Source organism: Catharus ustulatus, chromosome Z (genome assembly GCF_009819885.2).
Source record: "Catharus ustulatus isolate bCatUst1 chromosome Z, bCatUst1.pri.v2, whole genome shotgun sequence".
In the NCBI taxonomy this organism is placed as follows: Eukaryota; Metazoa; Chordata; class Aves; order Passeriformes; family Turdidae; genus Catharus; species Catharus ustulatus.
In genome coordinates, this window is record NC_046262.2 from 47,553,644 (window position 1) to 47,577,915 (window position 24,272).

The window sequence follows — 24,272 nt, forward strand, 5'->3', positions numbered from 1 at the left end:
TCCCCACCGGCATCGGGGCCACCCCCGCGCGGGGCGGGCCCGCCGGCATCGGGGCCTCCCCCGCGTGGGGCGGGCCCGCCGGCATCGGGGCCTCCCCCGCGCGGGGCCGGCCCGCCGGCATCGCGGCGTCCCCGCCGGCATTGGGGCCACCCCCGCGCGGGGCGGACCCGCCGGCATCGGGGCCTTCCCCGCGTGGGGCCGGCCCGCCGGCATCGCGGCGTCCCCGCCGGCATCGGGGCCTCCCCCGCACGGGGCCGGCCCGCCGGCATCAGGGCCTCCGCCGCGCAGGGCGGGCCCGCCGCCATCGGGGCGTCCCCACCGGCATCGGGGCCGCCCCCGCGCAGGGCGTCCCCGCCGGCATCGGGGCCTCCCCCGCGCGGGGCGGGCCCGCCGGCATTGGGGCCTCCCCCGCGCGGGGCGGGCCCGCCGGCATCGGGGCCTCCCCCGCGCGGGGCCGGCCCGCCGGCATCGGGGCGTCCCCGCCGGCATCGGGGCCTCCCCCGCGCGGGGCGGGCCCGCCGGCATCGGGGCGTCCCCGCCGGCATCGGGGCCACCCCCGCGCGGGGCGGGCCCGCCGGCATCGCGGCGTCCCCGCCGGCATTGGGGCCACCCCCGCGCGGGGCGGACCCGCCGGCATCGGGGCCTTCCCCGCGTGGGGCCGGCCCGCCGGCATCGCGGCGTCCCCACCGGCATCGGGGCCTCCCCCGCACGGGGCCGGCCCGCCGGCATCAGGGCCTCCGCCGCGCAGGGCGGGCCCGCCGCCATCGGGGCGTCCCCACCGGCATCGGGGCCACCCCCGCGCGGGGCGGGCCCGCCGGCATCGGGGCCTCCCCCGCGTGGGGCGGGCCCGCCGGCATCGGGGCCTCCCCCGCGCGGGGCCGGCCCGCCGGCATCGCGGCGTCCCCGCCGGCATTGGGGCCACCCCCGCGCGGGGCGGACCCGCCGGCATCGGGGCCTTCCCCGCGTGGGGCCGGCCCGCCGGCATCGCGGCGTCCCCGCCGGCATCGGGGCCTCCCCCGCACGGGGCCGGCCCGCCGGCATCAGGGCCTCCGCCGCGCAGGGCGGGCCCGCCGCCATCGGGGCGTCCCCACCGGCATCGGGGCCGCCCCCGCGCAGGGCGTCCCCGCCGGCATCGGGGCCTCCCCCGCGTGGGGCGGGCCCGCCGGCATTGGGGCCTCCCCCGCGCGGGGCCGGCCCGCCGACATCGGGGCCTCCCCCGCGCGGGGCCGGCCCGCCGACATCGGGGCGTCCCCGCCGGCATCGGGGCCTCCCCCGCGCGGGGCGGGCCCGCCGGCATCGGGGCGTCCCCGCCGGCATCGGGGCCATCCCCGCGCGGGGCGGACCCGCCGGCATCGGGGCCCTCCCCGCGTGGGGCCGGCCCACCGGCAATGGGGCCTCCGCCGCGCGGGGCGGGCCCGCCGCCATCGGGGCATCCCCACCGGCATCGGGGCCGCCCCCGCGCGGGGCGGGCCCGCCGGCATCGGGGCCTCCCCGCGCGGGGCCGGCCCGCTGGCATCGGGGCGTCCCCGCCGGCATCGGGGCCGCCCCCGCGCAGGGCGTACCCGCCGGCATCGGGGCCTCCCCCGCGCGGGGCCGGCCCGCCGGCATCAGGGCATCCCCGCCGGCATCGGGGCCTCCCCCGCACGGGGTGGACCCGCCGGCATCGGGGCCTCCCCCGCACGGGGCGGACCCGCCGGCATCGGGGCCTCCCCCGCGCGGGGCGGGCCCGCCGGCATCGGGGCCTCCCCCGCGTGGGGCGGGCCCGTCGGCATCACGGCGTCCCCCGCACGGGGCCGGCCCGCCGGCAATGGGGCCTCCGCCGCGCGGGGCGGGCCCGCCGGCATCGGGGCATCCCCACCGGCATCCGGGCCGCCCCCGCGCAGGGCGTCCCCTCCGGCATCAGGGCCGCCCCCGCGCAGGGTGGACCCGCCGGCATCGGGGCCTCCCCCGCGCGGGGCGGGCCCGCCGGCATCGGGGCCTCCCCCGCGCGGGGCGGGCCCGCCGGCATGGGGGCCTCCCCCGCGCGGGGCATCCCCGCCGGCATCAGGGCCTCCCCCGCATGGGGTGGACCCGCCGGCATGGGGGCCTCCCCCGCACGGGGCGGGCCCGCCGGCATCGGGACGGCTCCCATGCGGGGGGTGTGAAAGCCGCAGGAATCGGATCGGCTGCCGCGCGGGAAGGGGCGAAAGCCGCCGGAAGCACAGCGGCCGCCGCGCGGGGGGGGCGAAAACCGCCGGAATCACAGCGGCCGCCGTGCGGGGGGAGCGAAAGCCGCCGGAAGCACAGCGGCCGCCGCGCGGGGGGGGCGAAAGCCGCCGGAAGCACAGCGGCTGCCATGCGGAGAGGGGGAAAGCTGCCGGAATCGGAGCGGCTGCCGCGCGGGGAGGGGGCAAGCAGCTGGAATCGGGGCAGCGGCGGCACGGGGCAAGCCTGCCGGCATTGGGTCACCCGGAGCGCCAGGGAACTCCCAGAACAGCGGGGCCCTGGGGATGCTGCACGGAGTGGCGGTGGGCATAGCCCGGCCCTACCGGGTACAGGCAGGCCCGGGAGCCAATGGCTGCCGGATTGAGGCGGGGCCTCGGCCAGCAAGCGAGCGGGAGGAGCTGGGGGCGGAGCCTCGCTGCAAAAAAAAAAAAACGGTGCGCCTTATAGACCGGTGCGCCTTATCTGATCTACAAAGTTGCAAAATGTGCCGGCTCCTAGGGGGTGCGCCTTATAGTCCGGTGCGCCTTATGGTCGTGAAATTACTGTACATCTACATCTATATCTAAGTGTGCAGTTGGAAGACATATGACTTAGGCATGAAGGATGTAGTACAGAATAAGGGTGTATCTTTTTGGCAAGTGCCTGGAGTTCTGTGAAATCTTATTTGTCTCAGCTAGGGAGAAGGTTTAGGTAATATAGACTAGCTAATCTGTGTTGAATTATCCTGAAAAAATTTTGGGAACTTTTAGTTATCCCTAGTGCTTACTGACTTTTAGCTAACCATCATCATGCATGTGACAGTAGAACTGAAATATTTTCTACAGTGCCAGTCTGCCACAACTCTGTAATTCTCCACTAACTAAAATTTTCATTATTTTTTTCCCCAAGAGTGTAGAAGGCTTCCTTCTCCAGTTTGCTCTTGCAGAGCATTGATTCAACCAAATGTAATTTGCCTGGGTTGAAAATGGCGTGCAGACCTGATTTCATGGCTTCTGGGTATCAAGGAGCTAAAGCAGCTCATTTCCTTCATTTCCTTCATGTTGTTTTGGGGTTTGGTTTTGGTTGGTTGGTTTTTTGAAATCTGTTTCTTTGTCACCAGTTAGTTCTCTCTCATCTCCACTGAAAACTGTCTCTTTCAGACGGCACATCTCCAGAGTCTCACAGATATTTACATCTAACCTGCCTCTAAATGGACAAATTGTACAGCTGAGGTCTGAGGCAGTCGTTGTATTTGGGCTGTTTAAGGATGTTCAGTTTCTTAAAAGAGAAGAAGTGAAGAATTTATCTCCATTTCCTAGGGTATATTAACTTCTGAAATGTCTAAAGGAGAACTGGACTGTCAGATGTCACTATAAATTATACTGAAGTTAATCCTGTAGAAGAGACTGAGCCTGTTGAAGCCTGTGTGAGAGTAATGACTGAATTTAGAATCTGATGCAAACTTTTAATGCTGAGTTTCTGGTATCTTTCTGTCCTGTTTCTGGCTAGGACAGGGTTAATTGTTTGCAGAAGTCAACCAGGGGCCTGTCTAGCACCAGAGGTTGTTCTCTATGGAGTCAGGTCATTGCCAAGGTTTGAGGGGAAGGGCATCTCTTCTGGGGAGGAGGGGTCCCTTCTGGATCAAGGTAGTGAGGTCTTGTCTATTGTCAGGGGTTTTCTGTGGGAAGTATTCATTTTTTGTGCCCTTTGTCATTAGTTTGTTGTTACTGTTAATTTTCCTTATCTCAATGCTGTTTCCACGTTCCTATCTCAGTCCATGATCTTTACCTTTTGTGCCTCCAGTACTCCTCTCCAGCCCCAACAGGGGGGAAGGAAGGGGGAGTGTTGCAGGGGAGGAGGAGGAGTGAGTGAGCAGTGTATGGTTTGACATGTTTCAGCAGGAACGTCAAATTGGGGGATATAATTCCTGAAACACAGCAGTGTGCCAAGGGGAGTTGGTGTCTGGGTAAAACAAATGATGATCAGATGTGACATAGAGCTGCCTTCTCCTTAGCTTTGTACGCTACAGTAAAGTGCAGTGTTTTTGAAATTTAACTAGCTTGTTTATTCAATCTAGCAGTGAAATCTATGTTCTTTGCAGCTGTTGAAAGAAACAACTTAATGAGACTTGCTCAGACCATACCATTTACACCAGTCCAGCTCTTTGGTGAGTACCAACTTCTTGTTTATATGTTTTGCTTTACAAATAGTTGGTGCATTATCTTTCAAAAACTGTGTTTGAGATATTTTCTTGGATTTCTGAAAGAGACAAAACAAGATAGAATTGTAGTTGTGCAGTAGTTTGGGGACTTTTGGAAGTCACCTTGCCCAACTCTGTCCATGGTCGATTCAGATGAGATTGCTGAGGCACTGTTGAATTGCATTTTGATTATGTCTATAGATGAAGACTCCTCATTTCCATTGGACAACTTCTTCTAGTGTTTGATTGACCTAATCATGAATCCAGTGTTTTTCCCTGTATTTGTTGGGGTTTCCCTTACTATAGCTTGTATCTGTTAGTATTCATATAATTGTTGTCAACCTCAGAGATGAGTCTAACTCCATCTTTTATGTATCCATCCTTAGGATAGCTGAAGACAGCCAGAAGTTTCCTCTTACCCTTGATAACTTCATTCTTTCTGTTTCTTTTTCACACACAGACACAAACACAGACACAAACATAAGATATGTCATCAAGATAAAAAACAGGTAGTGATTTAAAGAGCACTATTCCTTTATCTGGGACAGAAAAAATATTGTGTTTTTAGTGCCAAGGGAAAAAAAAATCTATGCTGTAACTGAAAAGTGGTAGAGCATAATCCATACATTTTGGGGAAGAGGTCTGAAAATAGTGTGCAGTATTGGCTTACAGCAGCAGAAGCTTTGCCTCAAGACTTTTGATACCTAGGTGCTGCCTTCTCAATGGGTAGAATATCTTGTCTCACAGCAATAAATTACTGATATTTGCAGTATCATAAGATTTCTTGTGACCTGACCTGTAGATAATCAATATAGCTATGGCCATATTGAGCATTCTAATCTTTGGAGCTCCCAGGAGATACCTTTATAGGTATTAAACTGTCAAAGGTAATAAATTGAAGATTTAATTTAAGATTATAAACTGTGTCCAGTTTTGCTATCTTTATTCAAGTGTCTGTCTTTTACGTAAGGTACTGACTTTTCCAGTTGCTTTATTTTAAGTTAAAATGCGCTTAAATTGCTGGATTCAACAGCATCTGCATTTGTGCTAATTGGTGAAAGGTAAGCTCCAGAGTGGGGAGGAAATCTAATAGTCTGAATCCAGTTTGTGATTGCTTATAATGGTCTTTGCCATTTTGGTAATTTAGTTCCCTCATCACACTTGCCAGTGCAAGCCTGTTTATTATTACAGTAGTTTCACGAATACAAGCCGCACGGAGTATAAGCCGCACTTCCGGTACCTCAACAATGTTGCTGTCTTTGTCAATAGATAAGCCGCACCCCGAATATTAGCCGCACTTTCGTTCGTAGCGAGAATCCGTGCACAGCTTTCACAAATTGGCCAATTAGTAACAGGATCGTGGCATAACGGGGTTTACTGGCTCGGGGCAGGGCCAGGAAGGCTCGGCCCGCTCATGGTTGCCGACGGAGCCGACCGGGTGGTGCTGCAGCCGCCGCCAGGCTCGCCGGCCGCCCCCTCCCGTCTGCACCGCCGCCGTGTTTGCTCGCCCTGGCCGGCACTGCAGGCCCCCGCACCGCCGGGCTCCCCCACGCTGCTGGCCCCGATTCTACTGGGCTTCCCCCGCTGCCAGGCAGCCCCACCCGCCAGGCTTCCTGCTTCTGCCATGCTCCCCTGCACTGCTAGCCCCAGTTCTCCCAGGCTCCCCCACCCTGCTGGCCTGGGCTCTGCCGCCCCCCCTGCCCCGCCCTGCTGGCCCAGGCTCTGCCACCCGCCCCCACACTGCTGGCCCCACCTCTGCCAGGCTTTCCCACCTCAGCCGGGGCCGGCCGGGCTCCAGCTTGGCTTGGGGCTGCCGCGGGCTCTCACTTCCGTGTTGGCAGCTTTTAGAATATTGTTCATGTATTAGCCGCCCTCGAATATTAGCCGCACTTCCGGGTTTCCACCAAACTTTTGGTCAAATTGGTGCGGCTTGTATTCGTGAAATTACTGTAATTAATATTACAAATAATATGAGTTGTAGAAAGGAAACCCAGATTTAAAAATAATCAGTCCACTTTGCTGTTAGGTTACAAATGGTGGCAACAGAAGAGTTGTTGATTCTGCTGCCTTCCAAGAGAGGAGTGCCCCTACAACTCCGCAGTGGGAAACAGAGTGCAACTGAGTTAAAGCTCACTAGGTTCTGCTTGTAGAAAAAATATTGCTAGCAGGAGCAGAACATCTTAAACATTTAATCATTGCAAATAACACTGGAATTTCTAGAAAAAGATCCAAATATCAGCTTAAAATACCAAAACTGTAAGCTTCCTGATAATCTGCTTTAGCTTGTTCTCCAGGAAATGTCCTTTTCAATTTAATTTCCCTGGCTCATGACATCATGATCAAGTCACTGCTTTTCAAATAACTCAGCTCTCTCTCTGTGGCAAAAAGTAGCACTCTCAGCTACAACCAATATTGTATCAACTACAAAATTAAATCCCTTTAATCTCTAATGCTCAATAACTATTTGCCTTGCTGTCATGATTTCCCCCCTATATTTAACTATTATTTTAAACTATTATCGTAACTGTTTTTAGACAAAGATTTGAATTCAGATGTTCTGTTCCTCGAGGTTAATTTAGGTGTTCGTTGTTTTTTGGGGTTTACTTGGCGAAACAAAATGTTAAAAGAAAAATACAAGGAGTGTTCCACAGATTATGATTAAGTTAAGTCTTATTAAAAATTCCTCTTCGACATAAGTGCATAAAGAGAGGGAATTACACACAGGATAATTAGAATCCATACTGGAGATAAAAATGGTGACTCTTTAAAAATATGTTCTTTTAAATGGCTGCTATAGGATTAGAGTATCAGCGAGCTTTGTTTGTGTGGAGGAATCCAGGAGGTCTTGAATGTATCTTTGTTTAGAGGCTTAGTACAAGCTCTTTGGACCACCTATTATCATAGTAGATGAATGAATGTGCTAAATACTGTGATTTTAGGCTGTTGAAGTTTTCAGACAGATGAATAGTTATGATAAAAAGGTTCTCTTTTTAAAGTGTGGCTTAGAAAGGTGTGTAAAAAGGTGTGTTATTTAAAGGCACCAAATGAAAATGCTGTTCTCTCCTCTTTCTGCAAATGACTTTTGCTAACGAAACTTCTTTTTATTTAAGCTGGAGAGGAAGTGACAGTCTATCAGCTAGAAGAAAGTTCACCTATGAATCTTGATAAAAGCATGTCTTCCTGGTCCCAGTGTGGCACAACTGCAATGATCCAAGTCCTGTCACAGGAGGAGATGGATGGGGGTCTGCGGAGGGCCATGAAGGTCGTTTGTACTTGGTCTGAGAGTGATGTATTAAAGCTGGGACAAGTATTTATTGTGAAGTCTTTCCTGCCAGAGGTGGTTCAAACTTGGCAAAAGATCTTTCACCATGGCACAGTATTACATCTCTGTCTGAGGGTGAGTGCAGACATGAAGGAACACTGACTGGCCTAGCCCGATGTTAGACTGCTTAGCTGTTAATGTCTTCAACAAGGCTGACATGTGTTTTTATGTTGTCTCTTAGAAAGAAAAAAGCTTTTGAGGAACATGTATCTCCCATATGTAAAAAGTAGATAATCAGGCTATGTGTGTGCGTTTGTTTAGTTTTTTTGACAAGTTCATGACACCTTTCTTCATGAAAATGAGGTGTTGTTTATAACATTATCTTTCTTTTTTAGGAGATTCAACAGCAAAGAGTTGCCCAGAAGTTAATCTACACCTTCAATCAAGTGAAACCTCATACTATTCCCTATACTCCAAGGTAAATTCAGTGTCCTTAAGTACTAGGTGAAAGAGGTTTCTCTTTTCCTTCTCCTTTTCTCTTATGGGTTGTTATGATAATGCAGTGGTAATGATAATGTCTAAGGATAGGTAACGATCTTTTAAGAGGAAAGGCAGGCAGCTTTGAAGTTTGTCTTTGTAGTTATATGTAGTGGCAAAGTAAACATTCCGTTCCTTAGACTTAAGTAAGAATTGCCTTTTATTATTTGTAATTAACTAAAACAATTAGATGTAGCTCATTTACAGTGGACTAGGGTAAATCAGATTATGTTGTTTGTTCATAAACTATACTTTCTGACCAGGTGCTTTTTTTTTGAGAGTTGTCAGACCAATAAAGCCTTTGTTCTCTCGACTGTTATGTACCTACTGTTGCTGAAAATGCTCCAGCAAAAGAAGACATGTCCCCCTTTTTGGAATACTTTCTCTGCCTCTTGCTGGTTGCTGACTCTGAGGATACTTATTACCTTGCCAACTGCTGACAGACAGTATTTATATCTACAGGTTCCTGGAAGTTTTCCTCATCTACTGCCATTCAGCAAACCAGTGGCTGACCATCGAGAAGTACATGACTGGTGAATTTCAGAAATACAACAACAACAATGGAGATGAGATTACTCCCATCAGCTTGCTGGAAGAGCTGATGCTGGCCTTCTCTCACTGGACCTACGTCTACACCGGTGGGGAACTCCTTGTCCTGGATTTGCAAGGTGACTGCTACCGTAGGATTGCTATTTCAAACCATGAAAAGTTATCATCTCAAAAGATAATTTGGTACTGAGGAACGGGCCAAATTCTCACTTAGATGAGAAAATGTAAAGCTCAAGAAACCACTGGGTATCTGTTTTGTGATGCTGATAAATGAGAATCCACAGAAACATTCTAGGTTATGTAAGTGTAATGGGAAAATAATACTGCTTCAAATGCCTCCAGGCTGAAAGACCAAAAGAGCAGTTAGATAAACTGCAGGAACATTTCATCCAGTTCCAAAAAAGCCATTCCAAAGATAAGACATTTTTATTTTTCATAAGATATATAAATAATACAGAGATTCAAATGTACTCATGTATATATACTCACTTTATGTGTATGCAAATCCAACAAAAATGTGTGAACTGTCTGCATTTTTTTATTGTTCATATTAATAAAACTCTATGCAGTTTAAATACAGTAAATTCACGAATACAAGCCACACTGAGTATAAGCCACATCTCTGGGTGTTGGCAAATATTTCGGTTTTTGTCCATAGATAAGCCGCACACGAATATAAGCCGCTCTGTCGTTCGCAGCGAGGACCGGCGTGCCATTAGTAACAGAACCGCGGGAGGGCGGGGTTTACTGGCTGAGCTAAGGCTGTGCAGGCTCGGCCCGCTAGGGGCCGCTGACGGGGCCAGGTGGCCCAGCCCGGTGCTGCCGCTCGGGGCTGGCCGCCGCTGCCACTGGGTTCGGTCACCCCGGGTCAGCGCTGCCCCGCGGTGGCAGGCAGGGACGGAGCTTCTCCCGCTCCTACAGCAGCGGCGGCGGGCGGGGACGGAGCTTTCCCACGCCCGTGGCGCCGGCGGCGGGCGCGGACAAAGCACCCCGCCTCCTCCCCGAGCCGCGGCAATGGCGGCGCGGGGCTCCCGCCGCGTCCTCCCCGAGACGCGGCAATGGTGGCGCGCACTTCCCCCCCCCTCCCCGGGCCGCGGCAATGGCTGCGCAGGGCTCCCGTCGGCTCCCAGAGCCGCGGCAATGGCGGCGCCCCCCCCCCGTCGGCTCCCGGGCCCCGGCAATGGCGGCGCCCCCCCCCCCCCCCCCCCCCCCTGGGCTGCAGCAGAGGAGGAAAGAGAGCTCTCCCGCCTCTCTCCCCGCCCCCCGTGCTGCCTGCAGGGAGCCAGGGCAACACGGTAACACTGTAACAATTGCGAAAAGCCGGCTTTTACTGGCCGGTGCTTGGCTCGGCACTCTGGCTGGCACGTCTGGGGTTGTAAATGTCAGAAAATTATTAATATATTAGCCGCACCCGACTATTAGCCGCACTTCCGGGTTTCCACCAAAATTTTTGTCAAATTGCTGCGGCTTGTATTCGTGAAATTACTGTAAGCTGTAAGCCTGAATGCTATTCACAAAGTCTAGTGACTCCTTCAAAGAGCATGTGATCATTTTACTGTACATATGTAAGTGGGAAGATGGCATATTTTGAGGAGATAAAACAGTTGATAATGTTCAGATGAACATCACCCATCAAACAGTATAAACACTATAGCTTTTCATTTCTGTTAAGGGAAAAGTCTATGGTAGCCAGAGATGTAACATATTTACATAAGCTGTAAGTTGCAATAAGACATACTTATTATGCAAAATAAGCCTATGATTCCATCCCAGCCTTGATTTGCTTTAGTTATACATAAAAAGAAAAGTAATACAGAAAGAATAAGTGTGTCTTTGCTATAGCCTATGAGAATTTGTATGAAATTTGCTCAGGTTTATTACATAACTCTCACAGTTCCGGAGCAACTGTGTTGGCTCAAAAATGGAGACTATAAACATCTATGTAAATCTCAGTTTTCATCTTAAACAAACTGAGATCAGCTCTAGTTTTGGCCTCTTGTTTGATTCTCTAATCTGGAAAAGTGCAAGGGCTGCTCTCCTCAGAATTCTAGTAGAATAAATCCAGATGAAAATCTACTATTTAATACTGGGGCCATCCCCACATACACACACACACACACACACACACACATACATATATATATATATATATATATATATATATATATATACACACACACATTTTGCCTAATTTACATCAACTGAAATGGCCTACATTGCAATCTGAGGGTATTTCAGTTGCATTATGCTTTCTCTAGGATATTTTTGTTTATGTTTGCAGAACATAAATTTACCATGTTGAAATAAAGATAATTGCATGTCACATGGTCATATGACCATAGATTTTTTATTAGTGTAAAAGCACAGTGATTTTGTCAGATATAAGAAAAGGTGGTATTCGTGAAAGTAGTATACTTTGATCAGTTTGGTGAAAACTGCAACACAGGTATCAGCATTCAGGTATCATAATGTAATTATTTCTTTAATATGCTTCCTTGGCCACCCAAACAGAGAAAGGAATAATAGATCCAAATATTTGCACATCATGAAGTTGTGGCTTCTTGTGTTTGTTACCTTGAAGAGAACGTGTGTCTAAAAGTAGGTCTATTCATATTGGTAAGGTCCATATCTGATTAGTACCCTTACTCCAAGTAAAATAACAATATTTTGGTTGGTCATATTTTAGTTGAGTTTCAATATAATACTTATTGCACTTGCATACACTTTCCATCTACATATAAATTAACTTCAAAGCAGTTGAAGTCAGAAGTGTAGTAAGAACTATATTGCCAGTATTTTACAGACTTTTATACTCACAGCATTTTTATTCTAGCTCATGACCACTTTAACTATGGCACTTTATGATGTACCAAGAAAATGGTTAATTACATCTTCTGTTAAGTGCCAGATTATGAAATCATGACTACCTTCCTTTGTAACACACACAATGTTTATTTGTTGTAGGTGTTGGGGAAAACCTTACAGATCCATCTGTGATTAAACCTGAAGAAAAAAAGTAGGTTTGGTTGAAATTATCATTAATTCCAGACATTGTGCCAGCAGTCTGTATATTTAGGATGGTTTTCCACATTTTATGGGGGAATTTTTAAATTTCTTTTTTCACATGACGCTTGGGTTAAATGAGAGTATGATGCCAGTAGAGAGACTATGTCTTCTCCTGTGCTTTGGAGGGCTTTAAGTGTCCCAGCTCTCAACATGTGGTAAGAGGTGTATGAAAGGTAGGAGAGACTGCATTGCTGTGCTATGAGCAGTATCGTCACAGATTTGTACAGAGGGTACAAATGTGGCAGTCCAGTTCCCCCTATTTTTTCATGGAGTATACAGGGGCACAATGACTTAAGTGGATGAAGAGAGGGCTCTTTAACCTCTCCTGTAGGTTTTTACATTGCATTTAGGCATGCAGCATGATTGCAGAGTCCTGATATGAAGATGGTAAATCATGAGTGAAAACTTCCAAAAACTGGATAGACTAGACACATGGAAATATCTGTCTGCCTTTGTGAGTCAAATTTCAGAATCAGAACCATGGGTGATCTCCTGTTCTGTGACTCTGCTCTTCAATGGAGTTTCCTGCAGTAAGAGCAGAAGCAGTGGTGTTGATGCCTGCTCCCCTACAGCTCTGCTATTCTTCCTGAACCCACACACCTCTCCAGATCTGCTCTGACATGCCTGCCCCTCCCTTATCTGGTGCTTATCTTGACTGCCCCTTGCTCAGCTCATGCCATTTGATTGAAGGGAAGTCTCATTATTGGAAGGTAGGAAAATGAAAATGTAATTAGTCTAATGTAATAAAAAGGACAAATAACTGTAGAAGTATCAGATGACATGCCTACAGCTTGGAAATACAAGGTAATTTTATAAGCAAGTTCTTAGTTCTGGGACCATAATTAATATTTCAAAATGATAAGTAATAAATAACTGCCTTAATCTATAATTACAACTGTAGATGTACATATAATATTTATTTTGAAACAACAAAGAAATAAGAGCAAAGATATGCTGAGCACTTCTCAATGATAAAATCTTTGTGCTAATTAGGCCATAGGTTCATGACAGAACCACATAGAGAGCTCAAGTTAAAGATGCAGAGAGGTCAATCATGTAGTTGTGCTCTAGATTTCAGCAAATAATTTGAAGGTGTTACTACAGATATATGAAATTCTGATTTGCTACTGCTCAAGAAGATTTTTTTATATCAGCAGTCACATAAACACTAACAGTTATTTCTATAAACAGTAAAGAGGCACTGGCTGAAGCAGTTCACAAGACAAGCCAGCTTATCTTCTTTAAAATAAGGATAATATTTTACCTTCATTATGATCATGAAGTTTGTTTTTATTAGTGTTCTTCTCTATTGTTTTTGCTATTATATATTTTTTAAAAATTGATTGATAAAATTTGATCATACAGATCTTATTTTTAAAAGTTTTTGTTGTCATCTGCAAAAGAATTAGACCTAGTTAGACAGCAAGTGTTGATTAATTAATCAAACACATCTTGATTTTCTTATATTCAGGGAAATCTTCAGAACAGCAATTAGTGAAACAATATTGTTTGATTTCGGGTCCTAAAGGAATAAAGCAGTGATACGGTGGTGTTTTCTGTAAGCAGATACCCAATTCTAAGAAACACTTTCTAAAAAAGTAATAGGAATTACAATGTAAAAGCACTGTCTTTGCTCTAACCTTCATTTGCTCACACAAGAAACATTTCTGATAGAGGCAAGATGTGCTCTAAGTTTTCTTTCGTAGGTAAGACACTTAGATAAGATCAAAACCTGTCTCAAAAGATACTTTGAGCTCATGTTCTCTTGGAAAACTAGAATAAAAATAGATGGCACCTGACTGATGGGGTTGATTGAAATTTTAGCTTTACTTATAGCTCAATTATTTATATTTTCCTTTTTTAACTCCATCAATTTATTGGCTCATGTCACTATCCTGTCATGTGTCATGTAAGTCTTTTATTTCATGCATTTCACATTGTGTTTTGGAAAAGACTTTGCAATGCAAAGTGTGAACTCCAGGTCTGTGAAAGTGCTTTATGTCTTGGTTTTACATCCAGATCAAGACAAATATAATAGATCTGTTTGGAAAGTATGCCAAATGCTGTGACATCTCAGACAGATCCTGAGCTGATGCAAATCTGTGTAAGATCTGGCCACGTGCACTGCATAGAATGTATGAAGTGATAAAATGGTACAGGTATGACATTCATAGAAGATTTCCTTTAAAACAGATGTAATTGAGGCACAGAAGTAGGCTTTTAAAACAGTGCTTGCAGACTTCTGTCCTGCCCAAACATCGAGAAGAATTGCCTCAAAGGCAACACTCTGGGTGCTTTTTGTAACACATACTACATGGCAAGGCCACAACAAAGCTAATGAAGGTAAAGTTTTCAGGGATATTAAGTCCAGATTTAGAGATGAGAGAAAGAGTGTTATGATTTTGAAACTGACAAGAACTGATACATTCACAAGAGCACCTGTTTCCAATAGTTTGATATTATCACTGCCTGAAAGATTTTTCCTAGGTTTTTTTTAATTGAAATGTGTCTTTCTGGTGCTGCCTACTGACATCACAGTGATAAAAATTCTTCTCCTTCAATCTTTTTTTCATGTTAAACTACCCCCTAATCTTCACATGCTATGGTTTGTAGGCTAATGATGATTTCCAATTAATCCCCAGATTCCTTGAAATAGTTTTCCAAATTTAAATGCGGTATTCCTCTTGAACAGTACTGGGTAGAGAGGAAAGGTTACTTCATATAAATTACAGAGAGTATATATTTTTATTTCAAGCAGTGTGATAATGTCATTCTGTCTTACTTGCTTCCCCTTGCACGGAGTAATAGTTGGATTAGAGAAAGTATCAGAGTGGTTGTGTGGCCTTGAAATTAGCAAAGTCTTCCTAAGTTCCTGTACCTTTTCAAGCAAATACTTAAGTACATTCTATTTCTAAGGCATTCCATCAGATTCTAGCAAAGGATAGAAAAGGCTATAGAGCATCATGTTATTTAAAGTGCGTATATGACCCTTGATTGATAATTCACTTCTCTTCTTTGATGTATTAATTTGCATTAAAAGATGATTAGATGAATCCTTCAGAGGATCCAGGGGAAACGTTACCTCCAGGGTCTGCACGAAATTAGAAAGACACTAAATTTTGTATAGTAGTTTTGGCTAATCACTGCTGTTGTCTTGTGTGAAAGGAAAAGTTTCATGTTTGAACACTTCTTTCCTTAGAGAGAATATAGTTTTGAATTACAGATAGATTTGAGTGAATTAAAATATTTTTCTATAGCTTCTCAGAGCTGTAATTGGTTTCATATTTTAAAATGTGCTGTTTCCACTCTGTATATCATTAAAATAAAACAGTAGCACTTGTAAAGTTTCTTTGGAAGTGTTTCTTGTGTGATGCATTCCACAGTGTCTAGACTGCCAAATTCTTGAGAGTAAAGGTGCAGGTATACTAAAATATAGTATATCATTCCAACTGCCTTAAGAATCTGTTGTAATTATGTGGTACTCCTAATATGTGTGTGGATATAGGTGGTTTGCAATTGTGGCAGTTTCTTTCACAATATGCAGTACACGTCCACAAATGGATCCCCTAGCAGCACTGATGAGTTGGTCAGAGAACAGACACATGGAAATGAGTACAGGACTAAGAAACACATTTTAAAACCTTGCTTGTCAGCGGCATAACTGTGGGTTTTGGGGTTTTATTTTTTTTTCCTTTTCTATGCTGCATGTTTTTGTGACTAGGGTTTGCTAGACTTCGCCTTTCTGGTTTTAACTGAACATAAAAGAAATCCTTGTTAGCTCTGTTTTGTTCTCACTTGCCCACCATCAAAACTGGAACCAAACTATCTGCTTGGTGAAAATGAGTGGTGGCTGCAGCAGAATCAGCAGATTATGGCAAGTGTCATCAAAATGTCACTGTGCCCAGATTTCCTTTGAGTGTTTTAGCAGGGACTGATGGGTCTATCCTGTCTGCCTTTAGAGAAAAAGAAAGGTAGTGTGGGATATATGTGGGGTAATATTTTACTGGAGCTGGCAGTTTTCTTGTCTCATATCTAAGAAACTTGTACTGTGTATGAACCTTTGATTGTCTTGATAAAAAGGGCTAACTGACTTAAAAAAAAAAATTAAAAATGGCATAATCTCCCTCCCCTATAAATGTTTCATTTTAGATTCATTGATTTTTAAAGAATATTTCTTTCAGGTCTAGAAAGATGGTATTTGGACCAGCAAACCTAGGAGAAGATGCAATAAGAAACTTCATTGCAAAGCATCGTTGTAATTCTTGCTGCAGAAAGCTGAAACTTCCCGGTAAGCAAAGTAATGATTAATTTTTAATCTATGTATAACTTTGTAAGTGCAACAAAGTAAAGTTGATGTGCTATAAAGACAAAGACTGAAATTCTGTTGAGCTGAAGGACTCTGGTAGGCACAGTCTTCCTGTTCAAAGGTAGATATGAGAATACTGATCTTTCGCCTAACATCCATGTAAGAGAGGGAGCTCATCAGCCCAGTGTTGGCATTCAGCATGAATGCTTCTTCCTATTGAATACTTTCCCTTTTTTTGCTAAATGGGAGCCCATTTTCCCAGGGTCAACACTACAGATAGCATCTGCAATAATTTTTAGAATAAGAAAGAGTAACAATAGAAAGTTTGCAGTACATTAGATGTGGAAAAATTCACTGGTACTTTTCTGGTGCTGCTGCAGCCCCTACTTAAGCTTAGTTGGATTGTTTCTTGTGCACTTTATATTTGGTAGGATGTGCTTCTGTTTGATGTATGGCAAATTTTAAAGACTGAAAGCCAAAATAGATTACTTTCTGGATGACTTTTCAGTCACTGATTTTTTCTGTACAGAAAGCTTCTTCCCTTCATTGGCTCCATGGAGTAATAATTGCTGTTTGATTCTGAAACAGAAACTGCAGTGTTACTGGTTTGATTATTTTTATCTGTGTCAGTTGGAGATAATAGAGGGGAAAATCAGCTGAATTAATACAATCAGGGAAGGTTCATTTGTATGGCCTCACACCATTGAGTTCCCCAGGCCTCTCAACCCCCTGGTTCTTATTTGCGTGGCCCCAGATTTTCTTCCTCCTGGAAACATCAAACGAATTGCCATCAGTTATTGGGTTGAACATTGCTCAAAATGTTTGTGCTTGTCAAACATTTACTTGGCTGCATTATTGAATGTGTTTTCTTGCCACAGATTTGAGAAGAAGTGACTACACATTGGAAACTGCTGGTCCAGCCTTCAGAATAGAAATGGAAACAAGCACCAAAGAACCTGATGATGCAGATGAGCCCTCTGAGTATGACCCATAGCTGTGAAGCAGAGAGCCCATGTGTTTTTATGCTTCAAAACCTGTCCTTTATCACTGCCAAGAATTTGTCCAAAATCACAAAATACAGGTGACTGAGTGCAGCATCTGTCTGCCCTGGCTAGACCCTACAGACATGGCATGAAAAAAATTAGCTTTATTTACTCTCCTTCCATGCTCTTGTGCTGGCCCTTCTTGTACAGATTAATGAATTACCAGGAGAAGGTCACCACTTACCTGTCAGTGCCTTTTTAAAAAGAATGTGGATCATGGTTCCAAATTGTATTTTGTTAGGAAAATGACTGTGACAAGTTTATTTCCAAGTGGTAGTGATTTTTGTTTTTTCTGCATTTTAGTAAATAAATGAATGTGTACACATGCAAATAATCAATTTTCAGTCAGAGCCCACTCAGCCCTCAGAGCCCCATAAAAGCCTCTCCAGGAAATTGCAGAAATACTGCTTTCTCTTTATTATTGATTTTGATGCAGAGAAAAACCAAGAATGTATGAGTAATGAATTTTTGGTTTAAAAGATAGTCATGACAGACTGAAAAATTTACCTTCAATTATTTTCACATACCATGAAAAAGTTGCTCAATTAAGGGCAGATTATTAGACCCACAAGCATTGATTTTTCTCATTTTGAGTCAATGAAGTTAGAGATTCTGTTATTCTGGATATTAATACAAACATATGAATGTCATTTGACTTTTAGGACTTGTCTGTCTTTATAATATTTTAGCTTCTGAACATTTTAAATATGCAATTAGAAGAAACATTTTAGAAGTCACAAAGAATACTATTCCATTTGGTATTTAACTTGTCAAAGCCAGGCTGAATGTAGGATTTTGTCTAACAGTGGTGCAATTTTATCAGGTAGTATCCACATTTGTTTCTCTTGATGTTCTCTGATTACAGTTGAAGATCAGAAAAAAACAAAATCAATCTTTGCAACATGATTTTTGTAGAATAAAAACTGAAAAGAAGTTTTCAGCAGAAGTATTTCCAACACAACTGGTGTTCTAATGTGGTCACACTATTGAAGGAACTTTGTATTTTGGTGTTCAGTAAAAAAAAAACTATTGTTGAAATGTCTGTCAGTCATTAGAAAACTTTATACTTAAATTAAAAAAAAAACAAAAAAAACCATGTTTCCACTACAGCTGACAGTAAATTTTAAGGTGTAAGTGGGCTTTCTATTACGATCTGTGATTTATTTGGTATATTTAGTAAGTGTCTGCATATACATAGGATTTGGAAGTTACATGTTCCCAGTTTTTATATTGATTACGATATTGATGTTGAAGTAATTAGCATTGTAAACAATCATTGGAATAATAACCTAGACAATGTTTTGCTGAGATGCCCTCAGTTTCTGAGAGCATTCAGAAGAGGTTCCTATTGTTTTTTTTTTTCTTTTTAACATAATTTGATAGAACCCCTCCATATTTTTCCCCATCAGATTATACTTCTCATTTTGCAAAATGTGTGGTTTCCTTTGCCTCTTTTTTTCTGGAAGGCAGTCAATATACCAGAAAACTTAGCTTGTCTGTGAAAGAGGTAGTTTGACTGCATCTCCGCAGACTGAGGGTGAACTCTGGTCCATGTGCCTGTAAAGTAATAATTCTACTTCCTGTGGTTATAATTTTAAAATCTGTCTTTAGGGAGATATGTTCTTACATAAATACAAATATACTTTAAAGAAAGATCTTTCAGTTAAGTTAAATGACACATAAATATGTCTTTAAAGTCAAAGTAACTTCTGCCCTGATAGTGTTGTTTTCCTCAAATGTTGCCATAAATTCAGAATACATATATATTATGCAAATGAAATTAATTCTAGACCAGGCTGGGCCTGAGCACCTTTCATTTCCTTACAAATTTTGAAGGTATGCACAAATAATTTTTCAGATGATCTTTTCTGTCAAGAAATGCTTCTGTTGCCTGCAAGAGTGTGTGGTTCCTGCATTCATAGCAACATTTGTGAAAATTCTTATGATGTAGAGCTAGCTCAGTGTAGATTAATCTTATTCCTTCTTGTCAGCATCTGTCAAGGTAAATACTACATTACAGTATGAAATTGGGGATCCTTGCAAGATACTAATCTGTGTTAAAATGCAGTTTACTTAATTTTGTAATTTTGTATTTAATTTTTTTCAGTGTGAAATATGAAGTGGATGAAACAAGAAAAAGAGGCAGTTCTAATGGTTCCTCTGTATATGTTTATCCTTGCACTAATTTTTCCATATGCAGAGACCCTAAGTTGAAAAAGTCCAGTAATTCTGCTGGTTGATAAATTATGCCTCACCTTTATTTTTGCATTTTTTGGGAGCGCTGATTCACATTTCACTAAACTGCAAATTTAAATATTTGATTAAAGACCTTCCTCCCCTTCCTTTTCACGGTTCAGTAATAAATTATATTGAAAATGATTTTTCAAAATAATTATTTCTTTTGAGATCTTGGTGTCTTTCTTACTACAAATTCTGTACATTCTTTAAATTATCTTTTGTTTTTGAAATACTGATCTTGGATTGAAGAACATGCCTACTGAACACATAAAAAAACCAAACTAAAAGCCTTTAATGGGGACAGCAGTAAGCTCCATTCACACTAAAATTTGGGTTCATGTGAAATGAAAGATGTGGAAGTCAGGTTCTTTCTTTAACTGCTTGATAACTAGAGTGGAAGAAAAATCGTTTTTCAAACCAAATCGTAGGGGTTTCTGATTATTAGTTTCAATGTCTGTTTGTGCTGAAAAGTACATACAGGGATTTCTTTTATAATTATGGTGGGTTCAGGAAAAAAAAAGCCCTGTTTATTTTGTTCAAATAAGTCAGGCAGTAAAGTTTTGAAAGAACAAAACAAAACAAAAAATCCACCAGAGTATTTATAAGCTCACTTTTTAATAGGAGCTTAAAAGAAGCTTACTTAGCAATTCAGTTGAGATTATCCACAGCAAAATGGTTTTGTGGCATCTGCTACATGTAGCTTGAAAAATACTCAGAGATTTAAAACCTCATACTCAGGAAGGCCTTTTTTTTTTTTTCCTCTTTTATTCATAATTGTGGTGTATTTGGAGTTACTCATTTATTGTTAATGCAATAAAATCAAAAGGGATATTACACATGCATTTTCTAGAAATTAATTTGTATTTGTTGTGGTTTTGTCAGTCTATTTCATATTATTTCTATAGAATAAAAGAACATTTTCACAATGTTTCTGTTCTTGATAGGTGTAAAATGAAATAACGTTTCCGAGCACTAAGGGAAACAGGTGAAAGCAACATACAGAGAATAATGCAGTTATTTTAATTTTTAATCTCAAAGTGATAAACATCTATTCTATATTTATCACATGGTTTCCAGCTCCTCTTTTGTTTTAGTTCTGTAGTAGCATTAGTTTCTACTCTTGTGGCAATATACTTACAGAAAGAATACCTCTACATCTGTCTCATAAACCAAAATCTAATTTTACAAAAGAATAAAGTAGATAATTTAATTATTAGTTGTTCAATAAACTCTGGATTTATCTTTTTTTTAGTTGAGATGTGTACTAAATTCTTAGAAAACTGGTAAACCCATTCAGTGCTGTAGGTTTTAGAAAAATAGATATCATTGCTTTAATATGACAGTCTTATTTTTTAGTATAATTTTAGTTCTCTGATGTCAAAAGCCTATACAGCCTCATGTGTAAACAAGGAGCTGACATAAATGAACAGCACTGAATTATCAAATCTGCTACCTTTTATATCTGTTTTTCATTCTTAGGATGCTGATGCCAGTCACTTTTTGCTGAAAAGCTGTTTGCAGAGATAAAGAAAAAGGTGTCTGCATTGGCCTGGGCCAATGTGGTCATACCAGAGTAGTCAGTGCCTACCTTATTGCTAGATCATTTACAAGATTTTTATGCTTTTCAGCTTTCTTACTGACTTTGTCATATCTTGACTTATCCCAGACGACAGTTTGATCTCCCAATTAATGGTAACTACTCCTGGGGAAGAAAAATTTAAAACTAAATCTAGGCAAAACCTATTTTCCTCTTTGGTATTGAAGAGTGTGTGAACAGTCATGGTGCTCTGTCCATTTGCTTCCACGGCACTGGTTCTGTTTGCAGAACAGAAAACAAACCACTGTTTTAAAATACCCTGGGTACATTTTGATGTTAATATTCAGTCATGACAAAGTGCTTAAGGTTCAAGAAGAAAAATCAGGGAAAAGTTCTGCAGGAAAGAAGTAACTTTGCTGCCTAAAGGAAGTCTGGCTGTGTTTTTGGTGTGAAAGATTTAGGTAAATGGCTAAAACCTTCAATTTCTCAGGTTGCCATTGAAAATAATATGATTTAGGTTTGACACTTTGCAGGTAGCCCAACCTATGCATGGCTGGCAGAAGGGAGGAGGAGATGACAGACGAGAAGAGAGAGATGAGGAAGAGGAGGGAAGGCACAGAGAGCATTCTCTAGCTTCTGATCCTTTCCAGTGTTTTTCCTGACAGGACTCTTGTCCCACAAGATACAGCCAATGTCATCTTGTTTCTGTGGTCTGTAGCTTGAGGCAGTAATATGTCATCAAACACCTTTACACAGTGTACTCAGGGTGGCCTGGATTCAACAGAAGTCTCACCTGATGATGAAAAAAGTACTGGTTCTCCTCAGAGGACCCCTGCTTTGACCTCTGAAGTGTTTATATGCCCTCTGAAAATGTCTGAGCAGGAAAGTCAGGTCAGCAACTGATCAAGGAGAGCAAGAGAGGTCCAGGGTGGTCAGTTAGGAACAGCCACACATTTCTCTTGCTCTACTAAATGGATATAACGTTGGCCTCAAGTGACTGTAAGGAAATGTGGTCTAGATTAACCTCAGGAGACCTCTGTGCATTAAAGGAGCCCAGGCTGACCCTCAATGATTACTTGGTGTAGCTAACCGGAATTAAAGTTGATATCAGATGACACATCTACAAGTTAATTTGTTCTGAAAAGGACTCCAAATAACTTGTTGGGTGAAAACAAGGACCCCAGGCAATTTACTGTGTGTAAAGCTGGCCCCAGGCATTGACCTTGGACAACCCCAAGAAGATCACCAGCTATCATATTGTCCCAAGGTGAGATCACCATTTGAGCCTTGGGGCTCGAAAAGGAAGCCAACTGGACGTAACAATGACTCCCGTAAGTTATTTAAACTCATGTTTACTTGAATTTACTTGTGCCATAACTGTGAGAGTTGACCTTAGATGACCCTGCAGTGAGAGCTGCATCTTCGATAGAACTCAGATGACCTCAGACAGGAGTCAGGAATTGTGATTGACCTATTGGCACCAAATTAGGGGCAGGTTGATGTCAAATGACAAACCAAACAGTTAATTGGATCTGAGGTTTACCTTGAAGGACTTCTGGGTACTGACCAAAGGCTGCACTGAGCTCACATGAACACTAACAGGCTCTCTGACTGACCTCAAATGAATCCTGACTGCTAAACTGGATACCAAACAAACTTCAAATATTTGTCCCTCCTCCAAAGGAGAGGAGTGGTGACTTTAAAGGACCTCTGTGAAGGTCAAGTGCGTGTCAAGTCTGTCAAGGTCTCTTTAGGTCAGGTTGACCTCAGATGATCCTAGGCTCCCAACAAGAGCCTAGCTGCCCTCAAACAATGCCTTTCGTACACCCATGTCTCATGATGGTGCCAGACAAGCCCTATTTATAACCCCAGGTTAAATGACCCCTCGGGTTCACCTCAGTTGACCCTACAGAAGTTATTTAGCCTGCAAGTTGATCTCAAATAACCTTTCTGGTAAGTGATCATAGGTCAGTTATTTGATTCTCATTTAGCCTCTACTGACTCCAAGCAGTTACAGTAATTTCACGAATACAAGCTGCACCATTTTGACCAAAATTTTGCTCCCACACCGGAAATGCGACTTACACTCAGGAGCGGCTAATATGTGAATAATTTTCTGACATTTCCAACCCCTGGAGTGGAAACCCAGGTGCTGAGCAGAGCACCAGCCAGTAAAACCCGGGTATACGTAATTGTTACACATTGGTTACTCTGTTGTGCAGCGGGTGGAGCTGGCACGCCTGCTGGCAGTGCAGGAGGGGGAGGGAGACAGGGGAGCTTCCCCCTTCCTTCCTCTCCCGCAGCCTGAGAGAGGCTGGGGCTCCATGCTGCCAGCCCCGTGGCTCGGGAGGGAGGCAGGGGGCTCTCCTCTGCCATCCCCGTGGCTCGGGGGAAGGCGGGGAGCTCTCTCCTGACAGCCCCGTGGCTCGGAAGGGAGACAGGGGGCTTCCTCCTGCCTGCCGCAGTGGGAGCGGGAGGACTCCCATCCCCTCCTGCCGCCGCCGCCATGGGTGCCAGCGGGCTCCCGTCCCCTCCTGCCGCTGCGGGAGCGGGGGGGCTCCATCCCCGCCTCCCACCACCACCGCAGGTGCCGGCGGGCGCCGGGCCGGGGCGAATGAGCCCAGTGATGGTGGCGGCCGGCCCTGAGCGGCCCTGCCGAGAGGCAGCGCCGAGCTGGGCCACCTGGCCCCGTCGGCAGCCCTGAGTGGGCTGAGCCCTCACAGCCCGAGCTGAGCCGGTAAACCCTGCCTTGCCGTGATTCTGTTACTATTTGGCAACTTTGTTGCATGCGGGTCCTCGCTGCGAACGACAGAGTGGCTTATAATTGGGTGCGGCTTATTTATAGACAAAGAACGAAATGTTTGCCAACACCCAGAGATGCGGCTTATAGTCTGTGCGGCTTGTATTAGTGAAATTACTGTACTTGGACTTCATGTTCATCTCAAATGATATTTGGAGCCTCTAACTGTGCTACAAGTTGATTTCCAATTGCCTCTTAGCTGGAAAGGCAAACGGGGCTGGAAATGGGGCTAATAATTTGCCTAAGTGACCTCCTCTTGGAAGTTAAAGAGCAGTTACCTATCTCAAGCACTGTTAAGGCCACAGAAAGAAGGAATTTGTGACAGAAAGGTGCTACTTGCAGGCCTGGCAGTAGCACATCCTGATTAATGCATCCAGACAAATTTTCATTACAGCGACAGACTGTGTGAAAAAAAGCAACCGCTCATACCTGATCATGTCACTGATTAAGCAAAGATCATGTATGCCATCTGCAACCATCACCACAGCTCCCCAGATATGCCTCTGTGGATCCTGGAATGGGACTGTATAAATGTGGTACTGTTGTCTAG

The 24,272-nt window shown here is 44.9% G+C and overlaps 1 protein-coding gene across 1 annotated transcript in view; it reads left to right on the forward strand.

Annotated features, from left to right (window-relative positions):
- The window catches only part of TRPM6 (transient receptor potential cation channel subfamily M member 6), a 62,384-nt gene extending 42,175 nt beyond the window's left edge, over positions 1–20,209 (forward strand). Inside the window, exons 24-30 of the mRNA XM_033084609.1 lie at positions 4,286–4,351; positions 7,495–7,781; positions 8,042–8,124; positions 8,646–8,851; positions 11,697–11,748; positions 15,980–16,086; positions 16,983–20,209. Coding sequence (XP_032940500.1) covers positions 4,286–4,351; positions 7,495–7,781; positions 8,042–8,124; positions 8,646–8,851; positions 11,697–11,748; positions 15,980–16,086; positions 16,983–17,098 — 917 coding nt within the window. The 3' untranslated portion in view covers positions 17,099–20,209. The remainder of the gene's footprint in view (positions 1–4,285; positions 4,352–7,494; positions 7,782–8,041; positions 8,125–8,645; positions 8,852–11,696; positions 11,749–15,979; positions 16,087–16,982) is intronic.
- Positions 20,210–24,272: the final 4,063 nt, after the last annotated feature.